A 14,457-nucleotide genomic window follows, 5' to 3' on the forward strand; every position below is an offset into this window, starting at 1 on the left:
CTATACTAAACCAATATTTTCTCTAGTTCAGTTTCACTTTCTGTTCCGTTCTGTTCAGTAGGCTAGACTCTTGATTTCTATTCATTGTTTCTTTGCGTATTTATTGAATGTGAGTGTGCGCATGTTGTGCGGATATTAACTGAACTGGTTCTTCAATTGGGCAGGTACAAACAAACCCGAATATCAAGTCTAACTGCAATACTCATTGCCATATTGCACTGGATCTGGCCACCCGACCGCTGCACCAACTGCCACTCCATCTACAGCTCACCCAACATTCACGAAGATGTTGTGCAGGACGAAGGGAAGAGGCGGTCCGCACACCTCGGCTACGACAACAGCATTGAGAACTGCGTCGACGTGGTCGACGGCGCGCTCTTCGAGCGTCGCAACAGCAACGGATCCCAGAAGTCCTCCAGCGATGACGGCGGCTTCCTCTCGCGCCGCAACTTCATCACAGCCCGCGCCTCCTGGCGTCGTCCACTGGTCGCCTCATCCAGCCAGGTCAGCTTGCAGTCGGCTGCCGACTCCGCACGGGGTTTCCTTAACGGTTTGGGCGGCCTGCTGAAGATTGGCGGGGCTGTCAAGCAGCCGCCCGGGGATGAGGCTGTCACTGGCGCGAGATACCAGAACGTGCACAACATCTACAGGAACATGCAGCAGAACTCGGCGAGCAATGGCCCTCTGCACATCAACACGATCAGCGGCAGCCTGGGCCAGCAGCTGATGTCGCCCCAGCTCTACACACCGTCTCGTGTATCGCGCATCTTCTCCAGCTCGCCGGCCAGCACTCCCGGCCACAACCAGCAGCTGCACCAGCACCAGCACCAGCACCAGCATCAGCATCAGCTCTTATCCTATAGCGCCGGCGCCGGCTATCCGTCGCAGCACACGCACTTTAGCGATCTCAGCACCGTCTATCCCAACTCCGCGGAGCGTTCACTGCCAACATCCCACATCAGCGGCGCAGGCAACCTGAGTCGCTATCGCTACCAGTCCCAGGAGCTGCCGTCTCTGCGCACCATCCAGGAGGAAACCCGTCGCCAGCAGCCGTACCACCAGGCGCAGCAGCCACTGGAGGACCACTTCGTGCCACTGCAGCTGCCCTCGCCGCCGTCGTGGCGCAACTACTACCAGACACAGCTGCCATATCAGAGCTACCGGCCGCGCACCCGCTGGTATCCTCGGCACTACTCTCGGCTCTTTAGCCGGCAGCAGCATGAACTGCTGTCGCCTCTGCCGGACTTGAACCTCTCTCTGCGTGGCTCCGCCAACGCCGCTGGCGTGGGTCTGGAAGCGTCGCCCGAGTCTCGGTCCAGCTCCAGTGGGTTCGGCTCCAAGAACACGTCGAACCACCCAGGCAGCACGAGCGAGTGGCGCCTTTTGCCGCCCTATCGCCCGCCGCCGTCGCCGCCAAAGCACTCGGCCTACTTCGGTCTGAACATCGCTGCCACGGGCAGCCAGCAGGCGCAAGCCCAAACCCTGGTGCCGGGGCAGCTGCAGCAGCAGCCGTACCACTACTCCTACCTGCAGCCGAGTCCGCCTTCGGCTGGGCTACCGACGCCGCCGTACACCATGTCGCACTGGCTAGAAATGATCTCACGACTGAATGCAGCCACGGATAACAATCTGCCCAGGTCCTGTCCCGTGGACGTGGGCAGTGTTGATGGCCACTACGAATTCGACCCCGCCACGCCGACGCCCAGCGCCTCTACGCCAACGGGCGGCGTTGGCATGCTCCGCGATGATCTCAATCTACACATAGACACACATCACTATCCGCACCACAGTCATCATCATCACCATCACCAAGCGACGTCCTTCCACCACCATCCGCACCACACACTCGGCCCGTTGAGTGGCAGCTTGTTGCATGCCTCGACTGCGGCTGCCGTCTCCACCGGTGGCTCGGCTACCTATGGAGCCTCCATGGCTCGCAAGCTGCGCAGTCTGCCCCGCTACGACAATGTAGAGGCGCGGCTCCAGGCCATGCGAGAGGAGTTCTACGCCTACCGCAAGCGCCAGTCCATGCAGCGCACTAGTGGCCCAGAAATCGAGAGCGTGTGCTGACAAAAGACAACGGACAACGGACAGCAGACAGCAGACAACTGACATCGCAAATGTGACCGCAAAGTAAACAACAACTACACACACACAGAGACAGAGTCTTGCACAGGTACACCCGTAGAATATATCCGCACCAGCTTAGGCACAGAATGAATGAGATAGCAGCAGCAGCAGCAGCAGCAGCCATAACAACATGCAATCGAAGTCGACCGCAGATTAGATGATATCTATACAGCAATAACAAAGCTCACATCGTATGTTACCCAAGTTAGAACCCAATCGTCATACTATGAACTACAAGTATTTAAAGCCACATATAGACGGCCCCTAAATGGAAAACCAGCAATTAGTAGTTTTTTATGATATATAGAGCAATCGAAGACCGGAAAACAAAATCGAAAAATACAAGTATAGGACACCCAGAGAGGAGATAATTTTTGTACATATTAAATACATTCAATAATGATATACACATTATAAGAAGGCACGCGAGCAAAATATGATAGCAACGTTTAAGTATAATATTTATGGTAAAAACCTATAGCAATTATGAAACACATATTATAACTTAAAACTCAATTTACATATATGAATTGATTGAATTGAACACAATATGCAGATGAAAATATTATTTATAAACAAACCGAAAACAAAAGAAATGATGTATTAGATATTTATATACGGTAAGGCATAGGCGATACAGATTGATCTGTTACAACATCAATTACCAATTAAACAAATCCACAAACGTAAGCTTACATTATGTTACATTAACACTAACGTAATTAAAGCGGAATATATGATAGCGATTAAGTCTTTAGTTGTTAGACTAAACGATCAAACGAAATGTTAAAATAAAAGCGATAAATACTCTGAAAAATTACATATAGAAAAATTGTTTTATAATTAAATTATTGATTGAAAAAAAAAAAAAAAAAAAAGAGGAAAGCCAACTTAACAGTTTATAAATTATTAAAAAAAAAAAAACTGAATTATAACTGCTGTATATATATGTATATATATACATATGTATATGTATGTATGTTTACTGTTGAGCTACACACAAATAATTAACTCGAAAGATATATTTATTGAAAACCTAAATACTTTTGCCAGTGCAAGTTAAGGAAAGTATTTAATCCACTGCAACATGTTTCACACAACAGCAACAGCAACATTAACAGCAACAGCCACAGTTGAGGCAGCTGGCCTAACAGTATGTTACTTAACATTTATTAAACTTCTGATACTAATTGAAACTAAAAAGAAAGCAGAGAGCGGCTTTGAGTTGTTCATGATTGGAAATTGGATTCGTATTGCATTGTGTTCAACAGATAGATATACAGAATATACAGGAGTTCTATGCCGATTCCGATTCCTATTCAGATTTAGATTCACATTCAAATTCAGATTCAGATTGAGATTGTGCATAACTAAATATGACTGCTATAATTTATCAGCTTATTATCAGCCTTCTCCTGTCCTCTTGTCTCTTGTCCGCCTGTCCATTGTGTTCAGTACGTGAGAGCTATGTTTCGTTTGAGCTAATGGGATGTTTGATGAATGAGTTTCAGTTAATATTACGTAAATACTTGTTAATGATAAACTTGTCTGAACAAAACAAACAAATTGTACGGAATGGTTTGACACAACTTGACGCCAAAACACTGCCAGAGCGAAAATAAAGAGAGAAGGAATGAATGAAGATGTGAGAAGAGATGACGATGATACCGTGTCTATAATGTATGTAAATTGCAAAAAAAAAAAAAAACAAAAAAAAAACACCCACACATTTAATAATAATATATATATATACTATATAATATAAATACAATTTAATCAAATCGTTGAAAGGAAAAAAATTAAAAAGAAACTAAAAATATTTAAAGTAAATTGACTCAAATGATCTCAAGAATAATTATTTGTTTACGCCTTTCCATTTTGCAAACTTCAATTCAAATAATTCCCCAATAGATCCCGTCGTGTCAGCGTTGATTTCTACTAAAGTTATTGCGAGAGGCTCCTGTCGAAATGGTTTCTTATTTTATCAAACAGAAATCGGAAATCGTAACTGAATTGAATATATACTTATATATATATATACTTGCTAATGTTATTGCACAACGAGGTTCGATTATTGTAAATGCTAACCGAGAATATTAAGATAAGTTGACTTTTGTATCGAGTAGGAGGGAAAGCATACAACATAGACTCTCGCTCATACACACATGAAGGAATGAAAGAAGCAGGAAAATTAATTAATAACACAATATAAAATATATATTGTTAACTAGAACGCAATTAATGACTTAATTGAGCATTAACAAAAGACAAAAGAATCCAGTAAAGCAAAAACAAAAGGTAAATTAACAATAAAAGTATGCCGTATTAATATGTATTAAATTTTAATTGAAAACTGAGCAGGGCATTGAGAGATGCGCAGATGCGAAACGTAGTGAAAACACATATACACGATAAGTGACGGACTTTAACAACAAATTATATATACATATATATAAACAATTATTTATATGATATAAATTACTACAACTACTGAATTAAACGGCATGTACTTTAAGTAAAATGAAAACAAAATAACAAATAATTAACTCGTAAGTAAATCAAACGCTTTAGTCTGCCACTTTGATTTTTGGACAAGGTGCGTCAGTCAACTTCAACTTTCTCGACTCGAAACAAAACAAAAAACAAAAACAACAAACAGAAACCAAAAACAACAAAAATCGAAATGAAAAACTTTAAGCACACATAACTATCGGAGTATAAAACAGTAACTGTTTCTTCTCTTCTTTCTTTCTCAGCATTCCTTCCTGCCATTCTTTCCTACCTTCCATTTGCACCTTTCTTCAGGTTACTTTCAGCTAGCGTTCACACACTCGTATCATCATCATTCGCTTGATTCCAAACCTACTTCATTCCAAAAACCAAAGTTTCCCAGCATTTTCAGCATATAAACACGTACAACAAAAATCAGTTTAGAACGAAATATATTGTAATTAACACAAGACACAATTATAAAAACAAATTAGCAAAATGAACAAAATTTTTAAACAAATAAACTTTAAAAAAATTAAAAAAAAAAAAAAAAAAACAATTTGAAATTGATCAAATAAAACAATAGATAACTGTCTTTTTATTACTCCGCAACTTGTGCATTGGGTGCAATCACCTTTCGACCCCGGCAACCCGACAACCCGGAAGCTTGAACCTGGGCCGCCTCTTGATACGCTCCATCAATTAGTCAGTGCAGCAGTTTTCACACACAGCAGCAGCAGCAGCGGCAGCAGCGGCAGAGGCGGCAGCGGCAGAGGCGGCAGCGGCAGAGCTGCTCCTCAAATTCATAACCCACTCGCTGGCTCAGCGAAGGCGTTGATTAACGTCCAACTAATTGAATTGGAATTCACGAAAATGCAATAGAAAACAGCGTCCCAATTACCAAGCTGGTTAAACGTCGATGAAAGTGAATTGTGAGCGAATTTTAATTAGAGCAGCCTCTGAGCTCAGCAGCTGCGTGGGCGTATGTCAAATGTCAAATTTGGAAGAGCGCGACCAGCCTCGCCTGACATGTGAAAGTGGACTGAAGTGTGTGTGTGTGTGTGTGTGTAGCCCCAACAGTGGCTCAGTTGTAAATGCGAGCACATACATAGATGGGTTTTCACTACAACTGCACTATGTATAGCTTCATATGTATGTATATGTGTGTGTGTAGGTATGTTGACAAAATCATCGTCGCGCGTAACAGAACAGAATGCTCTGCCTTCTGATCGCACTTTGTTTTGTTTTGTTGTTCTATTTGTTCAGTTTCAGTCGAGCTTCTCCAGTCGTCGTGTTCAGTTGGCGAGAGCGCAGACCCCTTGTCGAAATTCCGACTTATTGCGCAGATTAAGCGCCGTGCGGATCACATTACGAGCAGACGAGCTGCCATAATACATAATACGTTGTGCTTGAGTGAAGAGTAAGGAGAGAGGAGTGAAGCGTGCATAGTGAAGAGTGAAGAGTGAAGGGCGAAGGAACGGCGTGCGTAGACTCAATTGACCTGTTTTCTGTTTAACTGCGTTTCAATTAGACATCGCCAAGGAAATGCTGTGGCTTGACAGCAGAAAGCCATGTCGCCACTAGTTGTTAGCCAGTGCAGAGTGCAAAGCTAAGCTACCCCTAAAACGAATATACGTGTGTTCTGCAAAATGCCAAAGGAGAGCAAGGAAATGCGATCGAGCCTCGAGGCGGAGGCGAGCTGCGATGGGCTGTCAACTGCCAATGTCGTAGGAGGAGGCAAGCAGCTGCTGCTGCTGCTGCTACTGCTGCTGGCGCTCTTAATGAACACATCCTGTGTGGCGTGCGCGCGCGATCATCGTAAACAGACAAATCTGGAGGCCAAAGTCGGCTCGCATGTTGTTTTCAATTGCTATATAGACTTCCCATACGACTCGCCCATACCTTACATTGTCCACTGGAGCAAAGACGTAAGTTGAGCACTCTCCTGACTCGCAAGCTAAGTTATGCGTGCACAACGGGTCGTATGCGCGATTTTCCTTGCACTGCAATATCGCTCATACGAACAGGTGGTCATCATTTTGTATCGCTTACGATCTCTCGCATCTGCTGCCACACGCCAATCCACACGCACTTTAAAATTAAATTGTCGAAATTATTAATTTATCATACACCACACACACACACACACACATAGCATCGCACTCGTGGGTGGTCTCAATGGGCGGCTGGGAGAGTGGCGTGGGATGCTATTCGCATGGTTAGCCTTAATTGCAACGGCTGGGCGGTCCGCAGCGAAACTGTGCAACAGTGCAACAGCGCAACGGGGCTCTCACATTCATTAAAAAGGGACTTTATGGCTGGCCGATGAGTGTGCGCGACCTTAAATGCACATGCGAAAGGGATGAACGGAGCAGACGACCCCAACCGTTCGTCCGTCCTTCCGTTTGTCTGTCCGTCCGCCTGCACATGCACACTCGATGCGATGTAACGTATCTGCATTAAATTGAAATTTAATTTACGCGCTGCGCTTTAAATAATTCCATTCCTTCAAAGTGTGAACGTGAAGTGTGGCATCAAAGAGGAGCGCAACAAAAACAGCATCAGGCGCACTGAGAGCTGTGAACTGCGAACTGCGAACTGCGAACTGAAAGCTGCAAACTGCAAACTGTTGAAATAAATTTCAATTGCATTCAATCGAATTGAATGGTTGGCATTTTGTTGACAACTGTGAGTAATGCAATTAAATTCAATTGCGAATTATTTGCAGGAACGCACGTTTGTATTTAAATCAAGTAAATTACTATTCAGTTCACACTCACGCGCAACCCGCAACCCACAACCCCACTCAACCCCCAGCCCCTAACCAGTGCTAGGGGCTCGTATTGCCTGCGCCTCTCTGCTGTCTGCAATCTGCTTCATCTCTCGTCTGTCGTCTGTCGTCTGTCGTTCGTCGTCATCTGTCTGCCGCCTCTCGCAAAATGTTTTTAACTATTTGTATGCTTGCTTAATTTGCTGGCACTTTTCACACAAGCACACACACACACACACATACCCATACAGAGTTCAGTCTGGTTTTGTTTTTTCACTCTTTTATTGTATTGTATTAATGCAGAAAATTCCACTCGGTCAACGGGTCATGATGTCATTTTGATAGATTCACTTTAATTGCTCTCGCATCTTTTTTCCGCTCTCGCGCTTCGGGCAAGCGCCACAGTTCCCCAAATATCAGATGAATTAATTAACTCAGGCCAGGCATTTGGTAAACTAGAAACTAAACTAAATCCGAATTTCAGCTGATTCTGTTTACTCTTTGTTTCAAGGCCGACTGCGACACTTTTGTTCGATTGCTATTATATTTCATTTTGAACTGTGGAAACCATTCAACTTAATGAATATATTCATATTTCAAATGTGTGGATATATGGATAGAAAATTTGATCAAATTTGGGGTGATTTTTTCAGTAATTTAAATCAGGAAATAGGAAGAAGATGGTGTGTCAGACCTCATCTGTCTATTTATAGTCTAGATCACGACGAGTTGAGTTGAGCCAGCGTCTGCGTCTGTCAATCTGATGTGTCATAGGCAATTGGTGTGGAGGACATTTGATTATAAGAAAGTCACTGCAGCGGGGTATCTCCAAGTCGGGCGATTCGAATGGATTGATTTCATATTACCTAGGCTTTTTATTGTTTGGTCTAGTTCTGTTCATAGTTAAATAATTGAAATTTCCGATTCGTCTGGCATCAAACGAATGTAGAAAGTTAGCCAAGACCTGAGGCCTTGTTGTTATTGCTACTCATATGCATAATGCCAGTTATGAATTTTTTGGGCAGCCTCTGCGCCCATCTGTGCTGCCCACAGTGATTGAACGATAAAAACAACATATTTATGCAAATGCCCATGTGTGTGCCTGTGTGTGTGTGTGTGTGTGCAATCAAAAACTACTCTTCACGGCCATTGCGAATTTTCGCGCACGTAGACGAGCGGCAAAAAATTACCGGATAAATCAAGTTACGTTTGTAATTTGTTAGATAATGTTGATAAATGTGCGCTGAGGCAGCAGATGGCGACGCCAGTTGACACACACCCACACACCCACACACACGCACACACACAGCTGGGTGTACTTGGACTCCCTCTCGGGTGGCTTTAAGTAGAGACCGAAAATGATGCAACGCGCAGCCCTGTCTCCCAGTGACAATCTGGCGGCTAAGTGCTGACTGACATTGATGCGCCATCCGGATTCCTCGGCGAATTCAATTAAAGGCGTATAGTCGACAAATAATGTCAATAGATCGCGAGCAGCGCACAATTGGAGCTATCAAATTGCATCGGGCCTGACACTTGCTGCGGTCGCCAGCTATCAATAACCAACCGACAGGCAACCAAATCCCTAGCATGCGGTTTATTAGTCGATAGCTGGCCCACCTGCGCGCCTGCTCACCTGTCCACCCATCCGACCGCCCGCACAAACAATGCAGGCGTAAAATGTAATAAAACGAATATTGCTTCGCTTTAAAGCGGGTCGCAGGGCAGGGTCCGGGCTTGCAGAATTTTAATAATTTTAATTTAGCTTCGCTCCTGGCGCGTGTTTGCCCAGCGCCTATCCAAACAGCATCAGCCGTTTTTTCGCCCAACCAATTAATTTCGATCTGGTCACAATATGTATTTCACAAATATTGACAAATCTATTCAACTTTAATTAAAACGAAATGCGAAATTCTTGTATTCAGTTACAATTTTTCAAATTCAATTTAGCCGCAAATGGAGAGGCTTCAATTAGTTTCAGACTAGTTCAGTTAAATGATAATAATTATATCATAGTTAAGCATATGCACTCTCTATACGCACATTCTGTGGCAAGATTTTTGCTTTGCTTTGCTTTGCTTTTGCTTTTGGCTTTGCCTTGGCTCTGCTTTGTCTGTCTCTGCCTCAGCGAAGGGCGCTGCCAGCTGTGCGCGCAGCGGGTGTTTGCGAAAATTATAATGCTGTATGAATGCTCAGATATTGTTCTATATGTGCAACGTAAACAATCACACACACACACACACACACACACACACACACACACACACACACACACACACACACACACACTCGCACATACATCACAAACTGTTACATTGTCAGGGCTGCCACTGCGCTCAATTATGTGCTGCGTGGGTGCGGATATCTGTCTACATATATGCATGTGTGTGTGTGGGCGTTTGTGTTTGTGTTGTTGGCCATACATGATTTATAGCGGGAATTGTAATTGTAATTTTATCAGCAAATCGAATCATAATGATTGCCGAATTGCATTGCATTTCATATAGATTGAATCTCAGCCACCCACCCACACACACACATAAATTCCCATTATAGTTATTCACCTCTTTTCATCTCTGTTCGTCCCTCGCAGAACAAAAAGATCTTTACTTGGTATGAAAATGAGACATCCACAAATGAGCTATTCAACGGGCGACTGCACCTGGTCAGCCAGCCAGGTGAATTCGGCAGGGCCTCGATCAATCTGACTGCCATACGCGAGTCTGACCAGGGCTGGTACCACTGCCAGATCATCTTCCCCAATCGGTCGCCCAGCGTGCGCAACAACGGCACGCGCTATCATCTGGCCGTGCAGGGCGGCTCCCTGATCAAAATTCCGCCCGTGAACCAGACCATTATGGAGGGCCAGACGGCGTTCTTCCACTGCGTGATGAAGTATCCGGACAGCTCGCAGGCCTCCTGGTACAAGGATGGGGTTCTGCTGCAGGAGGTGCAGGACCTGGTCCGTCGCTCCTTCATGGGACCCGACGGCAGCCTCAGCATCGACCCGACCATGATGAGCGACCTGGGCGAGTACGAGTGCAAGGTGCGAAGCAACGAAGGCGAACTGCAAACGGCCAAGGCCTTTCTCAACATTCAATGTGAGTGATCCGAGATCTGGTCAGATCAATAATCTCTCTAACTGCTCCTCCTCCACTGTGCACAGATAAGGCCAAGGTGATTTATGCACCGCCCGAGGTTTACCTGCCCTACGGTCAGCCGGCCGTGCTCGACTGCCATTTCCGCGCGAATCCGCCGCTGAAGAACCTGCGGTGGGAGAAGGACGGCCTGCTATTCGACTCGTACAACGTGCCCGGGGTGTTCTACAAGATGAACGGCAGCCTGTTCTTCTCCAAGGTGAACGAGAACTATGCTGGCAGCTACACCTGCACGCCCTACAACGACCTCGGCACGGACGGGCCCTCGCCCATCATTAGCGTAATTGTGCTGCGCCCACCCATATTCAGCGTGACACCGAAGGCGATTTACATACAGAAGCTGGGCGAGACGGCCGAGCTGCCCTGCGAAGCCATCGACCGGGACGGAAACAATCGCCCCACCATTGTGTGGAGTCGGGTAAGTTCGAGTCCGCGTCGGACTCTCCATTCCCCTGCCTGTCCGTCGCCTTGCTGCCTGACCCCCTGCCTGGCCTTGCTGCAGTTATGCTTGATTGCGTTTTGAAATATGCATGCTCCACGCACACATTGTGGAGTGTGGACCAATTCAGCGTTTCGCGTTCGCAGTCGCAGTCGCATTCATTTTCTGATTTTAACTAATTTCACACACACACATATACAGAAAGATGGCCTGGCACTGCCAGCGGAGCGGCACAGCTTTAGCGGCGGCAATTTGACCATCACGAACCTGGTCGAGACGGACCGGGGCATATATGAGTGCTCGGCGACCAATGAAGCTGCAACAATAACTGCCGAAGCCGAATTGATGATTGAGAACACGGCGCCACGCCCACCCTACAACCTGACGGCGAATAGCACGGAGAACTGCATTACCATACGCTGGCAGCCAGGTGAGCAGCATTAGTTCTGCCCGAGCAATAGCTCCTCATACCCTGCATACCCTGCACTTTGCCCACTTCACCATAGGGTATCTACGACCCAACCTTGAGTACACCGTCTGGTACCGCCTCAGCGATGCCCCGGAATGGCGCACGCTGCGCGTTCTCGAAAAGACCCAGATGGAGGCCACTGTGCAGCACCTGCTGCCTGGACGAGAATACGAATTCATGGTACTTAGCCAGGACAAATATGGAGATGGCATGTTCAGTAAGCCGTTCCGTTTCCAAACGAAACGTAAGTAAAATTTATCTCAATCAATTTATGTTTTGCATAGAATCTGTAGGAGGCGAGGGCCAGAAGTGTGTCTAGCGAACAGAAAGGGAGGGAGGCAAAAAGAATAGCTAATTAGTTTTACTGCAAAATAAACTTTTCACATGAACTTTGAATCGCGCGCCTTATGGGCAGCACTTGACAAGCGATGCACACTAGGTTTGTCTCACTCCCACATGCTGCACTCCCTACGGCCAGAAAGAGAGGAACGCTTTGCTAGTGAGACAGGGAAAGAGCACTAACATTCGACTCAAAAAATATTCTTCTGCTCCAGCACCGCCACAAGGGTCAGAGCTAGATGCACAGCAATTGCAGCACCAACAGAGTCGCCAATCGACCATTGGGGGACTGGGTGCACCCTGGAACCTGAGTGTGCTGAGCACCCCTCAGGGCTGGCTGCTGCACTGGGAGCATCCGACAGTGGGGCTCGACACGCTGCGCCACTATTCCGTGCGCTGGTGGAAAGAACCGGAGCATTTCCTCATTGGGACAGCTGAGACCTTCGACAACTTCTATCAGCTGCGATATCTAAAGGAAGACGTCTCCTTCAAGATACAAGTGCTCGCGGTCGGGGCTGAGAACCAAGAAGTCGCTAGTCCCGAGCTATTTCTCGAAGTGCCCTCGCAGCGCAAAGTGCGGGCTCTGATAATTGGCAGCTCGGTGGGCATTATATTTCTACTCTGCGCTCTGTGTGCTTTTTTATACGTGAAACGTAGCTGCCTCCTCCATCTGTTTGCCCGGAGCAACGTCAATGAAGGAGCCAGCTGCGACGAGGACACAGCCGAGAGCGGCGACTGCGACAGCGACCAAGAGCGAGACAGCAACAAAATACGCACCGCCTCCTGAGAGATGCAGATCACGTGGATCTTCCAGCAGGGCAGCAGAAAGTCAAAGCAACACTTGACCCAGGACGATGATGGGAACGATGGGGAGGAGCATGGATTGTAGAATAACACTTTTGCCGATGATTTACAATACTGATTTATAATTTATTTCTAGTTTCTAATTGTAAAAATAAAATCTACTAATTTCTTAATGTAATGTAATATAATCTTTTGAGCATCAGATATTAAACTCGGATGAAATTTAAAATACGATTTTGAATTGACCGCCTTATGGGCAGCACTTGAAGTGGATACCATATAGTGCTGTCCTTTTCACACATACTATTCTTAAGGGCGAGCAATACGCTCAAGTATATAATGTGACAGACGGCGATGGCGATATAGGCAAACATAGTAATGGTCGAAAGCTTTCGGAAAAAAAGCTTCGGTTATTTGAATTCATTGAAAGCTTTAACGTGTCTACAGCGTTTTCTTTGCGTTAATTTTGGAATGGATGAACCCAAGTTTTATGTAATATTCAAAACACTGTACACACAATAAATACTGACATTATATAATCTTATGTTTCCCATAATCGTCATTTGCGAAAAATATTTATATATGTATGTATGGTACAAGTATAAATTTTATATACATTTTCTTTTATGATATCGGGCTCTGTAATCACTCCATTATCATCACGTTCATCTTTGCTACAATTAAGGTTAACTTTCAGAATAATTGGTCAATTTTATATGGGTACAAACTACAGGTTTTGATATTTACAATATTCCTCTTTTCTCTTTTATTGGCATTAAATACTCATTTATTGTTTACTTATAGTTTAAGTTCACATTTATCAGGTCTGGATAACATGGGTATACATGCTATTGGCTTATCGGTCTTATTTCTTTATAATTGGGTGCTACTTGAGAGCCCCTACTACTTGACTTCAGCTTTCGCTTCGACTTCGTTTTCGATTGCAGGTTCGGTTTCGGATTAGTTAACTGCGACAAATCATTCGGAAACGAATAAGTTTTAAGGCGTCATAAAAACTTAATGCTAATTAGTCAATCTAATTAATCAATACCAAGTACATTGAGGCTTGTTAAAAAAATCAGCAAACAATTTTTTATTAATTGCTGCCATTATGATGGTCGTCTCCAGCTCACGCCCAGGCGCCGCAAAGAGAGAAAAACACCTGGTTGCACCGGCGAGTGGCAATGCAACCAATTGGCCTTTATTGCCGCATGGACCAAATGCCATGCACTCAGAGCTATTTGGCTTCATCCGCTGCTGCTGCTGCTGAGACTATTAAGGTTCAATTTATTTAACCCACTTAACCGCCAAATGTTTTGCACTCGCGATGCTTTGATGCCGTTATCCGAGTCAATCCGACTCTGCCACGCATCGAATATCGCAATATGCATATTGTTTTCAAGGGACTGGAAAGTCGCATGATATGCATATTGTCATCGTATTTCAGTTTCTAAAACACCCAGGTCTGAAGCCACTCTCCGTTAGCCCTCCCTCGACACTTAATTGCAGAACATTTCCAATCAGAATTACTACGAGATTCGTTTGGTTTTCAAGCTACTCGCAAACGGAACGGACTCCCTGTCGCAATATATGTATGTAGTTAGAATAGTGGAATTTTATTATTATTGGCTATAGTGCGTAAGGTTACGATAAGGCTCTCTTTCGATTGAAGGAAGGGATGTCGCGCAACAGCTAGAACAAATTTTAATTGATAAGAATTAGAGCTGAGCTGCGTTTCATTTACATTAACAATATTTTATGAGAATGTCTATTCGCACACACACAAATCAAATATATTCAATGTTAAAAGCATCGTCATGCTTTTCCCTGGAGACGCGTGTGTGATTCGGGCGGGTGT

At 45.1% G+C, this 14,457-nt stretch overlaps 2 protein-coding genes across 16 annotated transcripts in view; both read left to right on the forward strand.

Moving 5' to 3' along the window:
- Positions 1-4,819, forward strand: part of tutl (immunoglobulin superfamily member turtle) — a 43,554-nt gene extending 38,735 nt beyond the window's left edge. For 13 of the 15 annotated variants that reach the window (XM_089465807.1, XM_089465806.1, XM_089465803.1 and 10 more), the window contains one exon: positions 165-4,819. In XM_089465807.1, the coding sequence (XP_089321933.1) occupies positions 165-2,070 (1,906 nt within the window). In that variant the 3' untranslated portion in view covers positions 2,071-4,819. The remainder of the gene's footprint in view (positions 1-164) is intronic. The other 2 variants (XM_089465815.1, XM_018003738.2) reach the window with 1 other exon arrangement.
- Positions 4,820-5,861: 1,042 nt separating this feature from the next.
- bdl (borderless) lies at positions 5,862-12,828 on the forward strand. The gene is made up of 6 exons (XM_018002911.2): positions 5,862-6,548; positions 9,984-10,491; positions 10,557-10,966; positions 11,189-11,417; positions 11,494-11,700; positions 12,011-12,828. Exons 1-6 carry the CDS (start codon positions 6,270-6,272, stop codon positions 12,580-12,582), a joined length of 2,205 nt encoding a protein of 734 aa, XP_017858400.1. The 5' UTR covers positions 5,862-6,269; the 3' UTR covers positions 12,583-12,828.
- The last annotated feature ends 1,629 nt before the right edge of the window (positions 12,829-14,457 follow it).

Source organism: Drosophila arizonae, chromosome 3, assembly GCF_054131065.1.
Source record: "Drosophila arizonae isolate 15081-1271.41 chromosome 3, UAZ_ARI_1.0, whole genome shotgun sequence".
NCBI classification, from domain to species: domain Eukaryota; kingdom Metazoa; phylum Arthropoda; class Insecta; order Diptera; family Drosophilidae; genus Drosophila; species Drosophila arizonae.